At 37.5% G+C, this 22,025-nt stretch overlaps 1 protein-coding gene across 1 annotated transcript in view; it reads left to right on the forward strand.

The window, feature by feature from the left end:
* The window catches only part of LOC128653416 (complement component receptor 1-like protein), a 217,719-nt gene that overhangs the window by 178,651 nt on the left and 17,043 nt on the right, over positions 1-22,025 (forward strand). Inside the window, exons 8-10 of the mRNA XM_053706684.1 lie at positions 10,118-10,147; positions 16,456-16,531; positions 19,357-19,476. Coding sequence (XP_053562659.1) covers positions 10,118-10,147; positions 16,456-16,531; positions 19,357-19,476 — 226 coding nt within the window. The remainder of the gene's footprint in view (positions 1-10,117; positions 10,148-16,455; positions 16,532-19,356; positions 19,477-22,025) is intronic.

Raw genomic sequence — 22,025 nt, forward strand, 5'->3', positions numbered from 1 at the left:
AAAGTTTTACTTACAAGCTACTAAAGATTTTCGTCAAACATCTGCTTTGTTTGTTGTCTACTCTGGACAGAGGAGAGGTCAAAAGGCTTCGGCAACCTCTCTTTCTTTTTGGCTAAAAAGCATAATCCGCTTAGCCTATGAGAATGCTGGCCAGCAGCCTCCAGAAAGGATTACAGCTCATTCTACTAGAGCTGTGGCTTCCACATGGGCCTTTAAAAATGAGGCTTCTGTTGAACAGATTTGCAAGGCGGCGACTTGGTCTTCGCTTCATACTTTTTCAAAATTCTACAAATTTGATACTTTTGCTTCTTCGGAGGCTATTTTTGGGAGAAAGGTTTTACAGGCAGTGGTACCTTCCGTTTAAGTACCTGCCTTGTCCCTCCCTTCATCCGTGTACTTTAGCTTTGGTATTGGTATCCCACAAGTAATGGATGATCCGTGGACTGGATACACCTTACAAGAGAAAACATAATTTATGCTTACCTGATAAATTTATTTCTCTTGTGGTGTATCCAGTCCACGGCCCGCCCTGTCATTTTAAGGCAGGTATTTTTTCATTTTAAACTACAGTCACCACTGCACCCTTTGGTTTCTCCTTTCTCTGTTTGTTTTCGGTCGAATGACTGGATATGGCAGTTAGGGGAGGAGCTATATGGACAGCTCTGCTGTGGGTGTCCTCTTGCAACTTCCTGTTGGGAATGAGAATATCCCACAAGTAATGGATGATCCGTGGACTGGATACACCACAAGAGAAATAAATTTATCAGGTAAGCATAAATTATGTTTTTATATATGATCCAACTGCCAGCTATACCATTTATTCTGAGTTGATATTATGTCTTACATCATTTTGAAGGGAGCTTTATGTAACATGTTTTTTTATGCCGTTCTATCTATTAGTATACATCTTGCTTATAGCATATTGATTGGCTTTGACCCTAATTGATTCATTTCCCTGGATAATATATGTGTATATATTTATTTAATATTTCGAAATATTAATTGTATTTCTTTTTGTATCATCATAATAATTTTATTCTCCTTAAGTGTTCTACTAGGATACAATTATTGTGCTGCAATAATAATGATACACATTTGTATTATGAATTTGCATAATTATGGGAGGGTTGCTATTTTTATTTTAGCTAATGAAATGGCACTATTATCGTTTAAATAGGTACTGTGTGCCAGACCTATCAGGCTATAATTACGGCTTTCGCCGAAACGCATACACCAGTCTGACACGCAGCACCTCATTGCTGCTCCATGTTTGCTGTTGCAAACCTTTTCGCTTTTAAGATTTGAAATAAAGTTTATTTTATTCTTGGAAGACACCCGTTGAACTTTTGTTTTTCCTCCCTGTTACACTGCCTGGTAACGGTTACTTCCTCATTTGGGATAGCTGGCTGTTTCCCTATTGGCTTACGGCTCACATGTTACCCTTTCGATGATGAAAGATGCCGGAACACTCCTTGCAAGGTATCGGATGTGGCAGAAGTAGCGCAGGACGTAGAACTCCATACGGATGCCCAGTTTATCTTGAATGGATCTGAGAGTTGACTCAGCATGGGGCTGGGTTTCCTTCCATTTGGGATCTCTACTACAGCTGAAGCTCTGTTCTCTGTATACCCGGAGGTGAGCATTGGAACTCTTCAGGTTTACAATTTTTTTGTACTACAGCTAGATGTGCCGATATAGCACTTGACAACAACACTGAGCCTTAGGGAACTGCCGTTTACCACAAAGTGGGATTCAAGTATTGTTTGTGTATTCACAAGTCAAAAGGTGGTTTTGGAATATATTTTCTCTTTCTTGATATTTCTAAAAGACAAGAGAGATGTTGCAAGACAGCTTCTGCATGTCTTTCCCTCCGGACCTCCTTAAGGCCATCTGTGGCTCAGTGTAAGGAGGCAATTGGTCTCATGGTTTCCAGCATGGACATAATTCCCTTTGCCAGGTTCTGTCTCAGACCATTACAGCTGTGCATGCTGAGACAGTGGAACGGCGATCGTACAGATCTGTCTCAACAGATTTCCCTGGACAACCGGTCAAGAGAATCGCTCTCTTGGTGGCTCTGTCCAGATCATCTGTCCCAAGGGACATCCTTTCTAAGACCATCCTGGGAGATTGTGACTACGGACGCAAGTCTATCACGGAGGGGAATATGTTTGTGGTGCCAAGAAGGCACAGGGCCTCTGGTCTCAGGCGGAACGCTCCCTCCCGATCAACATTCTGGAACTTCGAGCAATCTTCAATGCTCTGAAGGCCTCTTCTGGGTTCATCCCAGTTTATCAGATTCTAATCAGATAATATAACCTCGGTGGCTTACATCAACCATCAGGGGGGAACGAGAAGCTCCCTAGCAATGAGGGAAGTATCTTGGATTCTGGAGTGGACGGAGGCCCACAGCTGTTCACTGTTAGCGATCCACATTCCGGGTGTGGACAACTGGGAAGCGGATTTTCTCAGCAGACAATCCTTTCATCCGGGGGAATGGTCTCTCCATTCCAAAGTGTTTGCGGAGATATGCAACAGGTGGGGGACACCGGAGATAGATCTCATGGCGTCTCGTCTCAATACCAAGCTACCCAGATATGGGTCGAGGTCCAGGGATCCTCAGGCGGAGCTAATAGATGCATTAGCGGTGCCTTGGACGTTTAAACTAATTTACCTTTTCCCACCGTTACCACTCCTTCCTCGTGTAGTGGCCCGCATCAAGCAGGCATCAGTAATACTGATTGCTCCATCGTGGCCACGAAGGACCTGGTGGGGGATTCTTCTACTCCTCCATGGAAGTTACCTTGTTGCAAGGATCTGCTGGAACAATGTCCTTTTGTTCATGAAAATCAAGATTCTCTGAGGCTGACTGCGTTGAGGATGCTTAGTCCTAGCCAAGAGAGGTTTTTCTGAGAGAGTTATTGATACTTTCATTCAAGCTCATAAGCTGGTTACTCGTCGCATCTATCATAAGGTGTGGAGAACCTATTTATTCTGGTGTGATAAGCATGGATTTCCCTGGCATAAAGTTAAGGTTAGCAAAATCCACAAGGGAAGACAGCACACTCTCCAAAGTGGGGCACAGAAATGGGATTAGCCAGGTCCCAATCTCACTGCAATCATTCAAAGATTTCCAGCCTCCAAAAGGTGAGTTAAAAGTCCTTTATTTGTTCACATAGAGTCCATAATACAGCAACAACGTTTCAAAACCAACAATTGGTTCTTAGTCATGTCCTAAGAACCAATTGCTGGTTTGAAATGTTGTTGCTGTATTATGGATCCTATGTGAACAAATAAAGGTCTTTAAACTTACCTTTTGGAGGCTGGAAATCTTTGAATGATTGCATAAAGTTAAGGTTGCCGGTTGCCAGGATCCTATCGTTTCTCCAGGATGGACTGGAGAAGGGTCTTTCTGACAGTTCCCTGAGGGGTCAAATTCCGGCCCTGTCTGTTTTACTGCACAAGAGGCTCTCGGAGCTTCCAGATGTACAGTCTTTTGTTAAGGCTCTGATTAGGATCAGACCTGTGTTCAAATCTAAGGCTCCTCCTTGGAGTCTGAATCTTGTTCTTAAGTTTTTGCAACAGGCTCCGTTTGAGCCTATGCATGAAATTGACATTAAGTTGTTGTCCTGGAAGGTTCTTTTTCTACTGGCTATTGCTTCTGCACGCAGAGTTTCTGAGATTGCCGCTTTGCAATGTGAGCCTCCTTATTTGGTGTTCAATTCTGATAAGGCTGTCCTACGTATTAAGTTAGGGTTTCTTCCTAAGGTAGTGTCAGACCGCAACATCGATCAAGAGATTATGGTTCCTTCCTTGTGTCCTAATCCTTCTTCTTCGAAGGAATGTTTGCTTCATAATTTGGACGTGGTTCGCGCCTTGAAGTTTTATCTTCAGGCTACAAAGGATTTTAGGCAAACTTCTTCTTTGTTTATTGCCTATTCTGGGAAGCGTAAGGGTCAGAAGGTCTCTTCGACTTCCTTATCTTTTTGGTTACAGAGTGTTATCCGCCAAGCTTATGAGAGAGCGGGACATAAACCTCCTCAGAGAATTACGGCTCATTCTACTAGAGCAGTAGCTTTCTCTTGGGCCTTTAAGAACGAGGCCTCTATGGATCACATTTGTAAGGCAGCTACCTGGTCCTCCTTACATACTTTTTCTAAATTTCACAAGTTTGATGTATTTGCTTCAGCGGAAGCAGCCTTAGGGAGAAAGGTTTTGCAGGCTGTGGTGCCCTCAGATTAGGGTCAGCCTCTCATTTTGTCCCTCCCGTTATCATTCAGTGTCCTCTAGAGCTTGGGTATAAGTTTCCCAACAGTAAGGAATGAAGCCATGGACTCTCCTTATATTAAGAAGGAAAACATACATTTTGCTTACCAGATAATTTAATTTCCTTCTGTATAAGGAGAGTCCATGGCCCCCGCCCGTGTTCTCCGATGGGCGGCCCTCTAAATTATATTTTTCTTCTGGCACCTTTTATACCCTGATATTTCTCCTACTGTTCCTTGTTCCCTCGGCAGAATGACTGGGGGATGAGGGAAGTGGGAGAGGTATTTAAATGAAAAATAGAATGCCGAGATACAGCGCTACACTACCCCCAAAAGAGGGTTGTGTTGCTAAAGATGGTGTCCACGACTATAGAAATATATATTAATATGAATATATTGATAAATATATATATATATATTATAAAACGTTAAAACGTTAAACCGTTAAAAAAGGTTAAAAAAGGTTATGGGTGTGAAATACAATTTTAGAAATATTATAAAATTAACAATCGTTTTATTAACATAAAATTACAATTAAAATAGGTATCCAAACTGATGGAATGTCCCATACAATGTTCAAGGAGTACTGGCCCATACAAAATCCAATTAGTAACGTCCCATACAGAAATGTCCAAAAAAAATGTGTCCAAAAAACAGTAGGTGTCCCCAAAAATATAATAAGTAAAAAGTCCAAAGCTGAGTGTCTAAAAATTATGTGTAAGTGGCAATCCAAATGTGTATATATATATATATATATATATATATATATATATATATATATATATATATATATATATATATATATATGTGATGTGTTGAAAACTCCAATCCAGGTGAAAAAATCAAATAATTGTGAAAAAATATATGAAAAAAGATAAAAAGATAAAAAATAAAAATATAAATATAAAAATATATGAGTTGTGATCAGCAACCCATATAGGAAAAATAAATATATATATATATATATATATATATATATATATATATATATATATATATATATATATATAATAATAAGTTGATCTAGTGAAGGTGTACACCTAAAAATGTGTCCTACAAAATAAACAAAAAAGGCTTATGAAAGTCTTATGAAAGTCCTTACAAATTGGTAAAACCTTATGAAGAAAAATGTATGAAAATATGAAAATTATGAAGTGCAATAGTCAAATAATTGTGTTCAAATAAACAATATAAGGGTTGTGAATAGCTCCAAATGAATCCAAATGTGAATGTATAAGGTGCTGGGTTGATGTTCCTCTTCTCAAAGGGTTATCAATGTATTGGGATATCCTCCTGTACCTAAAAAGGTGTACAGAAAATGGACATAGTGCAATAAAATCACCATAAAAAAGCAATATAAGTATTCTACTCACCAGATAGATTCTGAGCTGCAATACCAGTATATAGCCAACGCGTTTCGGTCCTCAGGGACCTTTCTCAAGACTGGTAGCAGCTGTATGTATAGCTTGTATGGTATTATTGTGGCGCTGATAGACATACATTTGGGAGAGGTATTTAAGCCTTTGGCTGGGGTGTCTTTGCCTCCTCCTGGTAGCCAGGTTCAGTATTTCCCAACAGTAAGAAATAAAGCCGTGGACTCTCCTTATACAGAAGGAAATTAAATTATCCAGTAAGCATAATTTATGTTATTAAAAACAATGATGCTGAAAAAGAGAACTGAAGGATCCTACTGAGTTAGACATACAGAACAGTGTGGTCTAACTGTCCAGATAGTGATATAAAATCCAAATAAAAATGTCCCAAATATGTCCAACAGATACAGTTCAGAAAAAAATAAAGTTCAGAAAAAATAATTTGATGGAGTGTTCAAATTGATGAAAAAAAATTCAAGTTAATGGCAATTGTGACAGATGGTGAAAATATGTCCTTCGTGGTGTGTGAATTTCCAAATATAATTCCTCTTAGTGGTAAAAAAAATGATGGATGAGAAAAAAAATAAAAATCTAAAACGTGAAAAAATCCAGAATCGAATACCTATGGAAAAAGAAAATACAGAAAATAATGCAAAAACGCTAAACGTTCAAGTGGTATGTGAACCGTATAGGAAACTCGAGCAGTGCCTTCAACGCGTTTCAGCCCTGGCACGGGCCTTTCTCAAGATGACTAATGCTCAAGAATCCTGAGCTTAAATGACTTTCACTAGCCAACTAGGCTGATAGCTTTTTCCTGCCAAAATCGTGACCTTATCGTGACCGGAATAGCATGAGAAAATGGTATGCCTATATCTGACTTTTAAATCATAATTAGTAGAGTACATCTAGGCATATATTGCCCTTCAACAAAATGGCCGTGATAGCACACGTGACGTCACTTCCGGATCGGCTCGTCTATCATGATGTCATTGCAAAGTGAATAAAGATTGGAGAGGTGGAAACTACAGTAAGAAATTACTACAAATTGAAGCCAAATGGATCTTCAATATAGACTGCCTGTATCCAAGGGGTCTCAATGCTGATTTCGAGGTTTTCCATCTATTTTAGATTATTTTTTCCTCTTTCCCATGTACTATGTATTTGTGTATTAAATGTACATTATTTGTATCGATAGATGGGTGGACGCATAGAATAATTTTCCTAGACATATGAATTTTGACACATATAAATATTATCTTGCATTTTCACTTGTATTTTTATTGGTATTTTAGTAACTGTTTTTAACTGAAAATTTTTATTTATGTTTTTACTATAAACCATAAGTCTGTTTTAAAATGCATTAGATTCTTGTGATTATATATAATTACGATATATTTATCGTACAAGCACCTTGGGAAACTCGAGCACTTTATATATTTCTAACACTATATTTTTAAGATTGAGTTTTATGTTTATTACTTGTTTACAACACACAATTCCCGTCTAATAATTTTCTTACACCCGGATTCACCTAATGTTTATTTTCCAACACTTGGAATCATAACATAACATAACTATCCCTCTGATGTAATAGTCTTTACGAAAGTCAAATAAATTATACATGACTACAATTCCCAGGAGGCCTTAGACTCATAAAGGAAGTGACATTATGATAGATGAGCCTATCCGGAACCGGAAATGACATCACGTGTGCTATCACGGCCATTTTGCTTAAGGGCAATATATGTCTAGATGTACTCTACTAATTAAGATTTAAAAGTCAGATATGGGCTTACCATTTTCTCATGCTATTCCGGTCACGATAAGGTCACGATTTTGGCAGTAAAAAGCTATCAGCCTAATTGGCTAGTGAAAGTCATTTAAGCTCAGGATTCTTGTGCATTAGTAATCTTGAGAAAGGCCCGTGCCAGGGCTGAAACGCGTTCAAGGCACTGCTCGAGTTTCCTATATGGTGAGCTCTATTTCAATCACATACCCCTTAAACTTTTAGCTTTATTGCACTATTTTATGTATTTTCTTTTTCCATAGGTATTCGATTCTGGATTTTTTCACTTTATAGATTTTTATTTTTATTCTCATCCATCATTTTTTTTTACCACTAAGAGGAATTATATTTGGAAATTCACACACCATGAGGGACATACAGTGGGGCAAAAAAGTATTTAGTCAGCCACCAATTGTGCAAGTTCTCCCACTTAAGAAGATGAGAGAGGCCTGTAATTTTCATCATAGGTATACCTCAACTATGAGAGACAAAATGTGGAAACAAATCCAGACAATCACATTGTCTGATTTGGAAATAATTTATTTGCATATTATGGTGGAAAATAAGTATTTGATCAATATCAAAAGTTCATCTCAATACTATGTTATATATCCTTTGTTGGCAATGACAGAGGTCAAACGTTTTCTGTAAGTCTTCACAAGGTTGTCACACACTGTTGCTGGTATGTTGGCCCATTCCTGCATGCAGATCTCCTCTAGAACAGTGATGTTTTGGGGCTGTCACTGGGCAACACAGACTTTCAACTCCCTCCAAAGTTTTCTATGGGGTTGAGATCTGGAGACTGGCTAGGCCACTCCAGGACCTTGAAATGCTTCTTACGAAGCCACTCCTTCTTTGCCCGGGCGGTGTGTTTGGGATCATTGTCATGCTGAAAGACCCAGCCATGTTTCATCTTGAATGTCCTTGCTGATGGAAGCAGGTTTGCACTCAAAATCTCACGATACATGGCCCCATTCATTCTTTCATGTACACGGATCAGTCGTCCTGTTCCCTTTGCAGAGAAACAGCCCCAAAGCATGATGTTGCCACCCCCATGCTTCACAGTAGGTATGGTGTTCTTTGGTTGCAACTCAGCATTCTCTCTCCTCCAAGCACGACGAGTTGTGTTTCTACCAAACAGTTCTACTTTGGTTTCATCTGACCATATGACATTCTCCCAATCCGCTTCTGGATCATCCAAATGCTCTCTAGCATACTTCAGACAGCCCGGACATGTACTGGCCTAAGCAGGGGGACACGTCTGGCACTGCAGGATCTGAGTCCCTGGCGGCGTAGTGTGTTACTGATGGTAGCCTTTGTTACGTTGGTCCCAGCTCTCTGCAGGTCATTCACTAGGTCCCCCCGTGTGGTTCTGGGATGTTTGCTCACCGTTCATGTGATCATTTTGACCCCACGGGGTGAGATCTTGTGTGGAGCCCCAGATCGAGGGATATTATCAGTGGTCTTGTATGTCTTCCATTTTCTAATTATTGCTCCCACAGTTGATTTCTTCACACCAAGCTGCTTGCCTATTGCAGATTCAGTCTTCCCAGCCTGGTGCAGGTCTACAATTTTGTTTCTGGTGTCCTTCGACGGCTCTTTGGTCTTCACCATAGTGGAGTTTGGAGTGTGACTGTTTGAGGTTGTGGACAGGTGTCTTTTATACTGATAACAAGTTCAAACAGGTGCCATTAATACAGGTAAAGAGTGGAGGACAGAGGAGCCTCTTAAAGAAGAAGATACAGGTCTGTGAGAGCCAGAAATCTTGCTTGTTTGTAGGTGACCAAATACTTATTTTCCACCATAATATGCAAATAAATTATTTCCAAATCAGACAATGTGATTGTCTGGATTTGTTTCCACATTTTGTCTCTCATAGTTGAGGTATACCTATGATGAAAATTACAGGCCTCTCTCATCTTCTTAAGTGGGAGAACTTGCACAATTGGTGGCTGACTAAATACTTTTTTGCCCCACTGTATTTTCACCATCTGGCACAATTGCCATTGACTTGATTTTTTTTTCATCAATTTGAACACTTTCTATCTGTACACATCTGGGACATATCATTGTCACTCCATCAAATTATTTTTTCTGAACTTTATTTTTTTCTGAACTGTATCTGTTGGACATATTTGGGACTTTTTATTTGGATTTTATATCACTATCTGGACAGTTAGACCACACTGTTCTGTATGTCTAACTCAGTAGGGATCCTTCAGTTCTCTTTTTCAGCGTCGTTTTTAATATAGCTATTTTTATATATTGCTATTCTTAAAGGGTACCCTATTTTGTTGTTCACATTTTTAACCAACTTGATGTTTAAATAAATGCTATATGTTATATTTTATATATTGTGTACAACTATAATATTATTATATTTTCCATTAACATTCTCACTTGTTCTTGTTCATGTGTTAAAATTGCACTTTTTTCCACGCTCCCTCGAGTGGCCAAAAAGCTAAATCTGTAACTGTAAATCTGAAAATGCAAAAATACTGCAAAATGCTTAAACCAGCTTCTTGATTTGCAGCTTTGCGGGTTAAAGAATTTGCTTTTTGCCTCTGTAGGGGAGTATGGGACAAGCAGAATTGTACAGAACTGCAAGAGGCACTTTATGTTCTTTTAAATACCTTTATTATTGTGTTAAGTTGTAAAGTTTGGTGTCCTAAGGTTCTTCTGTTTTTATTTTGTAGAAAGAAGACACAATATAGCTGCGATTGTAGGTAAGTGCACTCTGTGATTAAGGGGTCGATTTATGAAGCAGCGAATGCTGCTTCCGACCCACTCCGCTTCCGCCTGAAGCAGAAGTTAAGAAGCAGCGGTCGTAAGAGCCGGCGGACAGCAATTAGCCCGATGAGATACGATCTAGTTGATTGATACCCCCTGATAGCGACCTATTGGCCGTGAATGTACAGGGGGCGGCATTGCACAAGCATTTCACTAAAAATGTGTTGATGCCCACCCGCACATTAGTACATCGGCCCCAAAGTGTTTATGCATACAGTACACTGCCTGTGCTGTAGTAGCAATAAAGACAAATCGATAACCTTTTTAGATAGTCATTTTGAGGCATAGAAACAATTATCAAAAGGGTGATGATAAATTTGTACTTAAAGGGATAGTCTAGTCAAAATTAAACTTGCATGATTCAGATAGAGCTTGCAATATCAAGCAACTTTCTAATTTACTCCTATTATCAATTTTTTTCGTCATTCTCTTGGTATCTTTATTTGAAAAAACAAGAATGTAAGCTTAGGAGCCAGTTCATTTTTGGTTCAGAACCTGGGTAGCGCTTGCTGATTGGTGTCTAAATGTAGCCACCAATCAGAAAGCTCTACCCAAGGCGCTAAACCAAAAATGGGAAGGCTCCTAAACTTAAGAATTTGCTTTTCAAATAAAGATACCAATAGAACAAAGAAAATTTGATAATTGGAGTAAATTTCGAACGTTGCTTAAAATTGCATGCTCTATCTGAATCATGGAAAAAAAATGTTGGTTTCATTTCCCTTTAAATGTAGGAGGTTGTATTTGATTGCCGTCTTTATTAATAGCAGGCGTAGCTATTTGCAATTAATAGGACGTAATACTGGCATTTGAAACTCATAATAGTGCATTTTATTTAACTTTTAGAAACATTTGCAAGAAGCTTCAATTTTCAGAAATGCTTAATTTGAAATGTATCACTGCTAGAGTGAAAGCATGTAATAGTGTGCATAATACCTATTATGGATTTGACTGGACATCATATTCATCACTATTTGCATATGTGATGGTGATAATGATGTCACTTATGGCAGTAATGATGCCCGAGTGCCAAAAACTGCAACAGGAAGACATACTTAAGTGTATATAAAGGAATTAGCAGATTGGCATATGTCTGTAACAGAAAAAAAATCACTGTTTAGAAAAAGGTAAAATAAAAAAAAGTTAAAGTGACAGTAAAGTCAAAATGACACTATATTAATTTAGATTTTAAACAACTTTCCAATATACTTCTGTTATCAAATTTGCTTTGTTCACTTGGTATCTTTTATTGAGGAGTACAACTAGGTAGGCTTTTAAGAGCTCAGGAGTGTGCACGTGTCTTTAGTACTCTATGGCAGCAGTGTTTTGCAACATTGTATAGAAAAGCTACAAATGTTGCAAAACACTGCTGCCGTAGAGTACTAAAGGCACGTGCACACTCCTGAGCTCTTATAAGCCTACCTAGTTTTACTCTTTAATAAAAGATGCAAAGAGAACAAAGCAAATTTGAAATCAAAATTAAATTGGAAAGTTGTTTGAAATTGCATGCTCTATCTGAATCATGAAAGTTTAATTTTGACTTTACTGCCCCTTTAAGTACACTGGATCAGCTTGAACGAGAATGAAAGTAAATGTGCCATGCTCACACAATATTCTAAATATTGGGCACTGGGCTGAAGAATATGAGGGGGAAAAAATCCCATTCCGTTTCTTTTAAGGCCTACCTGGCTACCTCCATTTTTAATAAGTGTATTTCACTGGGAAAAAAAACTGAATTGCCTGCTCTTAGCGCTCCAGTTCCTACTGCCTCCTGAAATTACCATGCTTAAAGGGATACTGAACCCCAATTTTTTTTTTTCACGATTCAGATAGAGCATGCAATTTTAGGCAACTTTCTAATTTACTCAATTTTTCTTCGTTCTTTTGCTATCTTTATTTTAAAAAGCAGTAATGTAAGGTTTGGAGCCAGCCCATTTTTGGTTCAGCACCTGGGTAGCGTTTGCTGATTGGTTTGCTACATTTAGCCACCAATCAGCAAGCGCTACCCAGGTGCTGAACCAAAAATGGGTCGGCTCTTAAGCTTACAGTCCTGCTTTTTCAAATCAAGATAGCATTAATAATAGGAGTAAATTAGAAAGTTACTTCAAATTGCATGCTCTATCTGAATCATGAAAGAACAAATTTGGGTTTAGTATCCCTTTAAGTAATGCAGACATCAGCCTTCTACCATTAAAATAATAAAAAGAAATCCTGTTCCAATAGCTATGCACTCTTTTGTAAGACTTGTGCTCTGGACTGGAAAAAGGTGCGTGCACGCACATGTGCACACCTTTACTCAGTGTTTCTGAACCTAGACTCACATTACCAACACCAAAAGATTTTGCTACCTTATCAGAATTTGCTACCTGTCAGTGTGCATGCTCAGTATTACGTAATCGCACTCCACATATGTTAAAAATGAATGTGTGGAATGTTATTATGTAGTCAGCAGCATGCGCACTGAGAGTTGCGCTGTCAGATTTTACTGCGGCTAATAAATGCGTGCATGATCAATTCAATGAGTCACGGTGGACGATGAAAGTGCGTCCTGCACACAAAAGATTAAAGGGGCACTGTACCCAAATTTTTTCTTTCGTAATTCAGAAAGAGCATGCAATTTTAAGCAACTTTCTAATTTACTCCTATTATCAATTGTTCTTCGTTCTCTTGCTATCATTATTTGAAAAAGAAGGCATCTAAGCTTTTTTTTGGTTTCAGTACTCTGGACAGCACTTTTTTATTGGTGGATGGATTTATCCACCAATCAGCAAGGACAACCCAGGTTGTTCACCAAAAATGGGCCGGCATCTAAACTTACATTCTTGCATTTCAAATAAAGATACCAAGAGAATGAAGAAAATTTGATAATAGGAGTAAATTAGAAAGTTGCTTAAAATTTCATGCTCAATCTGAATCACGAAAGAAAATTTTTGGGTACAGTGTCCCTTTAAGTGGAGTGCGATTACATAATACAGAGCATGCGCACTGACAGGCACTGATAATGTAGCAATATCTGATAGAACACCGGCTGTGGCACAGGTGCCATAGGTTCACCAACTCTGGCTTATAACTGAGTTATGTACATGTTAAAGTTGTAACTCTGCCAGTGATATATTTAATTTTTTTGCAAGTGAGATGTATTTTGTAAAACTAGTTCTACTGGTAACTGCTGTGTATTTGAAATGCTGGTAATATGTTCCTTTAAACAGTTAAATGGGACACTGTACACACTTTTATACTTTACAGTTGTGCTCTCTTAAAGTGAATGTAATTTTTTATGCTAAAGTGCCCAGTTTTTAAAAAATCGATTCAAAACAGGGGCACTTTAATTCATCAAAATTTACATTTCCCTCATGTTCTGAAAAAAAAACTTACCTTTTAATCTTGACAGCCGCTACAGCTTCCTCCGCCTGTCGCAAAGCCTCTTCCTGGGTCTAAAATGATGAATCCAGCTTCCTCCAATCACGGCGTTGAATCAGACAATGATTCCCCTATCCATCATTCCTGACATCAGAAATGGCTTGCGAGGACCTTAGCATCAAAATTTACATTCACTTTAACCTTGATTTGATAAACAGTGGAAGAAAAATAAATGATTGAAACAAAGGGATATTCCAGCGCAAACTGCATTTAAATTTCAATTAGAAACATTATTGCAATGCATTATATTAAACATTATCACTGTTTAGAGACAACTTTTGCTGTGCAGACTTCCTGCTGAACTTATACCCATAATCCATGTGTGCTTGTACTCTCTAGTCACGCCTGCAGTAACGCGGTACATGTACTACGCAGGTTACATGCACAGTAAAAGCCATCTCAAAATAGTGATAGTTTTACTAGAGGCATAAATTCATCAAATTAAACCTGATATGCACTAAAGATCATTTCAGCTTTCACTGAAATGTCACTTAACTTCTTAGATGTGCATGACAAGACATCCTCATTATGCAGGTTTCTTCTGCAGTGCAGATGACTAACACAGGTTTGTCATCCAGGGAGTTCCCCTTCTTTTCTGGCTTCTGGGGACCCAAAACTGCAGATGGGGAACGGAGACTGCAGTTCCTTTCCCTATCACTGCCTCTTCTCTGCAGGTGTTCTGTAATATTTTCCGTTTTACATAACGCGTATGGCCACGCCTACATGTAAATCCCGCAGACGCAGAGGAAATAGAGCACTTTCATATCCGCCGTATGCGTTACATAGGTCTGCAAATATTACAGAACACAGGCCCTGTGATGTCACGACAGGCATCCTTGGTGATGTCACTTAAGGAAGCTTGATGGGAGGGTTGGTATTCAAAACCCTCAATCTTAGATCTCTTAAACCCTAGAAACCCCCCAAGAGCCACTGTTTGAAAGTTAATCACCTCTTTCAAACTGTGTGTGTCTTTGGGGTAATGTATAAGCACATTTATTAAAAAATAAAAATACACTAGTTTTAAATAACATTGAAACATATATACACATATATATACTTTTATAACAGTCCATTAAAAAGGCTTATAGACCCTCAATACCCCTTGCTTTAAAGCCCAGAAGCCCCTCTTTAAAATAAAGCCCCTGTATACATTTTAATAACCAGGTGATCACTGTGGTAATAGGGATAACCAGGCATGAATAAACATCTATTTATTTGCCTAGAGGATCATCGGAACTCGGATAATTTAGGAAAACAAACATACTCAAAATATTGTTTATAACATTGTTTATTTAAGTTTTTAAAATTTGAACCTGCTGGGTCTCCTGAAAAAAAAAAAGATTTATAATATGTATGGGACGAAATGTGAAGAGCATCTTAAAAACCATAGAACATCTCAGCACAGGGGCCAAAATGGCTCAGTAGTTAAAAGATTAATTAACTAAGCTGAATCATGAAGGGACATGAAACCCAATATTTTTCATTCATGATTAAGATAGAGCATACAATTTTAAACTACTGTTCAATTTACTTTTATTTTCTAACTTGCTTTGTTCTCTTGTTGTCCTTGGTCTAAAAGCATACCTAGGTAGGCTTAGGAAGCTGGGAGCTAGCTGCTGATTGGTGGCTTCACATATAAGTCTCTTGTCATTGGCTTACCAATGTGTTCAGCTAGCTCTCAGTAGTGTATTGCGGCTCATTCAATAAAAGAAACCAAGAAAATGCAGCAAAATTAATAACAAAAGTATGTTGGACCATTGTTTAAAATTGTATGCTCTAAATTATAGAAGAAACCTTTCATATCCCTTTAAGGGGGGAGGAGATGTTAGGACTGCCCAATTTCTTTAGCTGCATATGTGCAAACAAGAATTTATATATGTGTATTCGTTTGTGACTACTTAGCAAGGTTCCTTTTTCTTCTGGGGAGAGGTAAATCAGTGTGGGGGGGGGGAAACACATAAAACATAAATTCATTAGACAAAATAAAACTGAATTATTCATTGCATAATTCTTCTCAGATACAAAGGTACATTATCAGGCAACTTACAATTTGTGTTTAAGTGGATCACTATGCCAGCTGTTACTAAAATCTGTAGATGTTGTTTTTCGTTGCAAAGTGTATAATAATATAATTAAGAGCATACTGTCATCAGTGTAATTGCTGGACACACGTATTATATATATATATTAATAGTTTGCATACTTTTTATTAATGATTTTATTTTTGCTAGTTACTTTTTCATTGTCCCCACTTCACTCCCAACACAAGCTGACAATGGTCTGTCTATTCAGTCAAGAAGGGGATTCAGCCATATGCATTTCTCATATGCACAGTGACTGTGAGCGGCACCCACCTAACATACTCGGGGCCTCAGCTGTATTCTTACAGCCTTGTTACCTTTTTGTTGGGCACACAGAACACTGCAGTATCTGGATTTTATTAACATCAGCCAAAACGAGGTCTTAAAATCAGCCAACAAAATGGTACAGTTTTTAATATTTGTCAATTTTTGTTTGCAGTCCTTATGCTGGGGCCAAAAAAACAAATGGCATTATAATAACCTGTAAGAGAAGATACATACATGAGAGAACATACAAATTACACATGATAGTGCATGAGAGCAGCTATTGGAAACAACAATAAGTTTAGCAGTTTAATTAATTTATATAGTGAATCTGACTATGTACAAATAACACTTCCACCCCAGCTACAGTTTATACAAGTCCTGGTTCTAAATATGTCATCCTAGTAAAACATTATTTGCATCTTTAAACTGCAATAAAGCACTTTTATAATTCATTAATGCACTTTTTTTTTCTCATCAAGTACCCATTGTGACTATATTGGTTATCTTCATCATCATCATGATGATTGTGCTATTTTTGTTGAAGAAGAAATCAGGGTGAGTCATTGTTACTGCCAAATAAATATACAAATGCCAATGGCTTTATTATTATCATTTATTTATATAGTGCTGCTAAATTCCTTATACCAATTACTGTGAAACTCTTATTTCTCTGCAAAACAAAAAAAATTCAGGATTTCTGAAAGGTTTAGCAATTTGATGTATTATAAACCAGAGCAATGTTCTGTTTTATACAAATGTAAATGAGAAGATAGCATGAACTGAACAAAAGTTCATCCAATAATTTAATGAAATAATCACACACACACACACACACACACACACATATATATATATATATATATATATATATATATATATATATATATATATATATATATATATATATATATATATACATATATACAGTCGTATTCAAAAGTTTAGGCACCCCTGACAATTTCCATGATTTTCACTTATTAATAATTGGGTGTTTAGATCAACAATTTCATTTTGATCTATTAAATAACTGAAGGACACAGTAATGTTTCAGTAGTGAAATTATGTTTATTGGATTAACAGAAAATGTGCAATATGCATCCAAATGAAATTAGACATTAGTGCATAAATTTGGGCACCCTTGTCATTTTGTTGATTTGAATACCTGTAACTACCTAGCACTGATTAATTGGAACACACAATTGGTTTGGTGAGCCCATTAAGCCTTGAACTTCATAGACAGGTGCATCCAATCATGAGAAAAGGTATTTAAGGTGGTCAATTGCAAGTTGTTGTTCTCTTTGACTCTCCTCTGAAGAGTGGCAACATGGGGGCCTCAAAACAACTCTCAAATGACCTGAAAACAAAGATTGTTCAACATTATGGTTTAGGGGAAGGCTACAAAAAGATATCACAGAGAGTTAAAGCTGTCAGTGTCCACTGTGAGGAACATAGTGAGGTAAATGGAAGACCACAGGCACAGTTCTTGTTAAGGCCAGAAGTGGCAGGCCAAGTAAAATATCGGAGAGGCAAAGGATGGTGAGAACGGCCAAAAACAGCCCACAGACCACCTTCAAAGAACTACAACATCATCTTGCTGCATATGGTGTCACTGTGCATCGTTCAACAATTCAGCGCACTTTGCACAAGGAGAAGCTGTATGGGAGAGTGATGCGGCAGAAGCCTTTTCTGCACACACACCACAAACAGAGTCGTTGAGGTATGCAAACGCACATTTGGACAAGCCAGCTTCATTTTGGAAGAAGGTGCTGTGGACTGATGAAACAAAGATTACGTTATTTAGTCATAACAAGGGGCGTTATGCATGGCGGCAAAAGAACACAGCATTCCAAGACAAACACTTGCTACCCACAGTAAAATTTGGTGGATGTTCCATCATGCTTTGTGGCCAGTGCCAGTACTGGGAATCTTGTTAAAGTTGAGGGTCGCATGGATTCCACTCAATATCTGCAGATACTTGAGAATAATATTGAGGAATCAGTCACAAAGTTGAAGTTACGCCGGGGTTGGATATTGCAACAAGACAACGACTCAAAACACTGCTCAAACTCTACTCTGGCATTTATGCAGAGGAACAAGTACAATGTTCTGGAATGGCCATCCCAGTGCCCAGACCTGAATATCATTGCAAATCTGTGGGGTGATTTGAAGCGGGCTGTCCATGCTGGGCAACCATCAAACCTAACTGAACTGGAGATGTTTTGCAAGGAGGAATGGTCCAAAATACCTTCATCCAAAATCCAGACATTCATTACAGGCTATAGGAAGCATCTAGAGGCTGTTATTTCTGCTAAAGGAGGCTCTACTAAATATTGATGTGATATTTCTGTTGGGGTGCCCAAATTTATGCACCCGTCTAATTTTGTTTTGATACATGCTGCACGTTTTCCATTAATCCAATAAACCTAAGTTTCACTACTGAAATATTACAGTATCCTTCAGTTATTTGATAGATCAAAATGAAATTGCTAATCCAAACACCCAATTATTTATAAATGAAAATAATGAAAATTGTAAGGGGTGCCTAAGCTTTTGCATACGACTGTATATATATATATACATCTGTATATATATATATATAGTAGATAGGCCTGCACTCACGGTTCAAGTTCATCCATGTATTGTCTGACGAAGGGGATAACACCCCGAAATGTTATATTAAACGGGTAATCCTGGAGAGTGCATCCTTTCTTTCTGATCATATATATATATATATATATATAACATTTTATATATATATATATATATATATATATATATATATATACCTATGCATGTGTGTGTGTGTGTATATATATATATATACATTTCCACTTAAACTTAAAGAGAGAGGGTTGAACAATATATCAGTCAATCAATGAGGGACACCGGCTGCACATAGTCTACCAGAGGCTTTATTATTTCCAAACAAAAAACAAGCAAATCAGAACGTCTACCCTCCACCCTTTTCCTTAGTTGCAGTTAACAAACCCAATAAAATACACTCGCATACGAACAGACCTGGCAAACTCACAAGACTTATGTCATATTTATATCACTCTCACGTTCAACATATACAAAGTATCAACTGTTGTAAATTGCTATTACGTGATTAGCAATTTACAACAGTTGATAGGTGGTGTGAGTCCACAAGCCAAAACCGTTGGGATTCAACTCCCTCTGCCAGGAGTCAGGCAAAAATTACCCAACACATCAAGAGCTTTAATCCCTCCCACTTTTCCCTCAGTCTTAATAGAACAGGCAAGGGGTGCTCGAAATGATGTAATATATTTCTATAGGGATTTTGTTTATTAATAATGATAATAATGTGATTTTCTTGTGATGGACATCTGTATCGTTAGCTTTCTTTTCCCTTTATTCAGTGTATATCATTGCGGCAGTCCTATTGGTGATGGTAAATCTCAATATAAGAGCTCTGAAACATGTCCGCAGACTACAAATGAGTATCAAAACTTTTCTATGAATTCACCCCCGTATTCAAGGTATAACCATTCCATTCACAATACATCTACTCTCTTCCCAGACCTGATTCTTTACTGGAAATTTTCTCTGCTGCTCTAACAATAATACGTCTGCTGCTTTCTATGTTGCAAGCATGGGTCTATGTGAAGCTTTTATCATTTGCCAACATTTTGGATTGCAAGTTCAGTTTAATGCCTAATTGTTTTTAGTTGCATTAACTTCCCAAGGAATGAGAAACAGTAAAGAAAGAGCAGTATTTTCTGTGAATAAAGCTCCACAATGGATTTATATTTTTTCAAGCTAACATATTCTGTAAATGTATAAATGTATCAAACAGAAAACAAAAACAACATAGGTTTCCCTTGTAATATAGGTCTTAAATTCACTAGATTTGCATGTGTAACCTGTATACCGTACACCTGAAATAATTGTGTGGATGACAGATTTTATCTAGTAGCAAACAAATAATTTTCTCGTTTAAAGCTAAATGGGTTTGTTTAAAAAAAAAATATATATATATATATGTATGTGTGTGTATATATATATATATATAAACTATGGAAGCCGTTTTCGTTGTGTCCACAAATGGGAGACTGCTGTCTATGAGACCTTCCCATACTCACTTTCGAATTATTTTGCACTTCTCTTCTTTTAAGATTGTATATACATTTATTTATGGAGCTCACAGAACTTTGTGGTCCTTGCAGAGTTCAGCTGCTTTCTGTGTTTGTCATCCCAATAAATAAGGTCTTTATCAGCAGACAACCATTCCAATATGGATAACAAAGATCTTTTGATATCCTTAAAGCAGAGTTATACTGCATTACTGCTTTTTTATTCACTTGTAAGATAATAGCAAAAGGAAGAGAACAAGTGACTAAGCCTTTTACAAATATGAAAATAAGTGCATACTTAATGCAGAGTGTTTTATTTAGAGTGTACTTGTCCAACCAAAGGTTTTATGATACGAGCACCATCATGTTATGTTATTATCTGGTACCGAAGTCAACTTGAAGCTTAGCATAAAATTATAAACCATGTTTTATTCAACAGTGAATTTAAAATAGTTTAACCATTTCAAACTGTTGAGTTGTGGAAATTTCAGTAGAAATCGATGAACATGTCCACGTTTAGACTTTTTTTCTTTTAACAGATGGTGAGACTTTATGAGAATTACTCTTGTGACCTTTACGGGGAGGTAAAAGACACCAAAGAAGAAGTGCAGGCACTGCTGGAGGTTCCTTAAAACAGTAATGCTTTATTTGAACAAAGTTTAAAAAGTAAACAGCTACAACCGCTGTAAAGAGTGCATGTATAGAAAAGGTACAAAAAGGTAAGGTACAAGGCAGGGGTGTTTAGACACGAAAAATGACTGACTAGTTTCGAGTCCTCTCAGGACTCTTATTCATAGACATATAAATACACCCCCCACCACACCCACGATTCAGTTTTACAAACTTTGCCTCCTATGGAGGTGGTGAAGTAAGTTTGTGCTAGATTTCTACATTGATATGCGCTTCTCAGCATGCTGAAGCCCGGTTTCTCTCAGAGTGCAGTGAATGACAGAGGGATGTGAAGGGAGTTTTACCTATTGAATGCAATGGTCATCCTAACAGGGATCTATTTCATAGGTTCATCTCCTACCTCCCTTTTGAGATCGACGATATACTCTTATATACCATTACCTCTGCTGATTCTCGTTTCAGTACTGGTTTGGCTATCTACTTTATGTAGATGAGTGTCTTTTGGTATATTTTCCTTTATTGAGACACTCTTAGCTATGGTTTGGCACTTTAAATGTAAAGTTCTAAATATAATATTTGTACTTATATTTGCCATGATTCAGGTTTATCAGTATATTTTCTTTTTGCAGACTGTCAGTTTCATTTTGGGAAATGCACATATAAAAAAAAATAAAAAATTCTTACCTGAAATTTTTCAAATTTACTTTTTTCTAAATTGCAGGCTGTTAGGCTCGCTGGTGCGCAAAATGCTATAATTTATTGCGTCATTCTTGGCGCAAGACTTTTTGGCGCGAGAATTACGTTTGTTGACGTATTTTCGTCATTTCCGGCGTCTTGGTTGGCGCCAAGAATTTTCACATAGTTGTGTCATCTATGACGCTCGTGTTTGTTGCAGACATTTTTGGCGCCAAAAAATATTTTGGCAGTTGTGGGCGTCATACTTGGCGCCAGACTTTTTGACATTATTTAAGTCTTCATGTATTTTTGCTTCTGGTTTCCTGAGGCTTATTCTGTTTGCATTTTTTCCCATTCCTGAAACTGTCATATAAGGAAATTGATATTTTTGCTTTATATGTTGTTTTTTCTATTACATATTGCAAGATGTCTCAATCTGACCCTGTCTCAGAATCTACTTCTGGAATGCTGCTGCCTGATGTCGGTTCTACCAAAGCTAAGTGCATTTGTTGTAAACTTTTGGTAACTGTTCCTCGGCTGTAGTTTGTGTTAGTTGTCATGATAAACTTTCTAAAGCAGACAATATTTCCATTAGTAGTAGTCCATTACCTGTTGTTCTTCCTTCAACATCTAATGATCAGGATATTCCT

Source organism: Bombina bombina, chromosome 3 (assembly GCF_027579735.1).
Source record: "Bombina bombina isolate aBomBom1 chromosome 3, aBomBom1.pri, whole genome shotgun sequence".
NCBI classification, from domain to species: domain Eukaryota; kingdom Metazoa; phylum Chordata; class Amphibia; order Anura; family Bombinatoridae; genus Bombina; species Bombina bombina.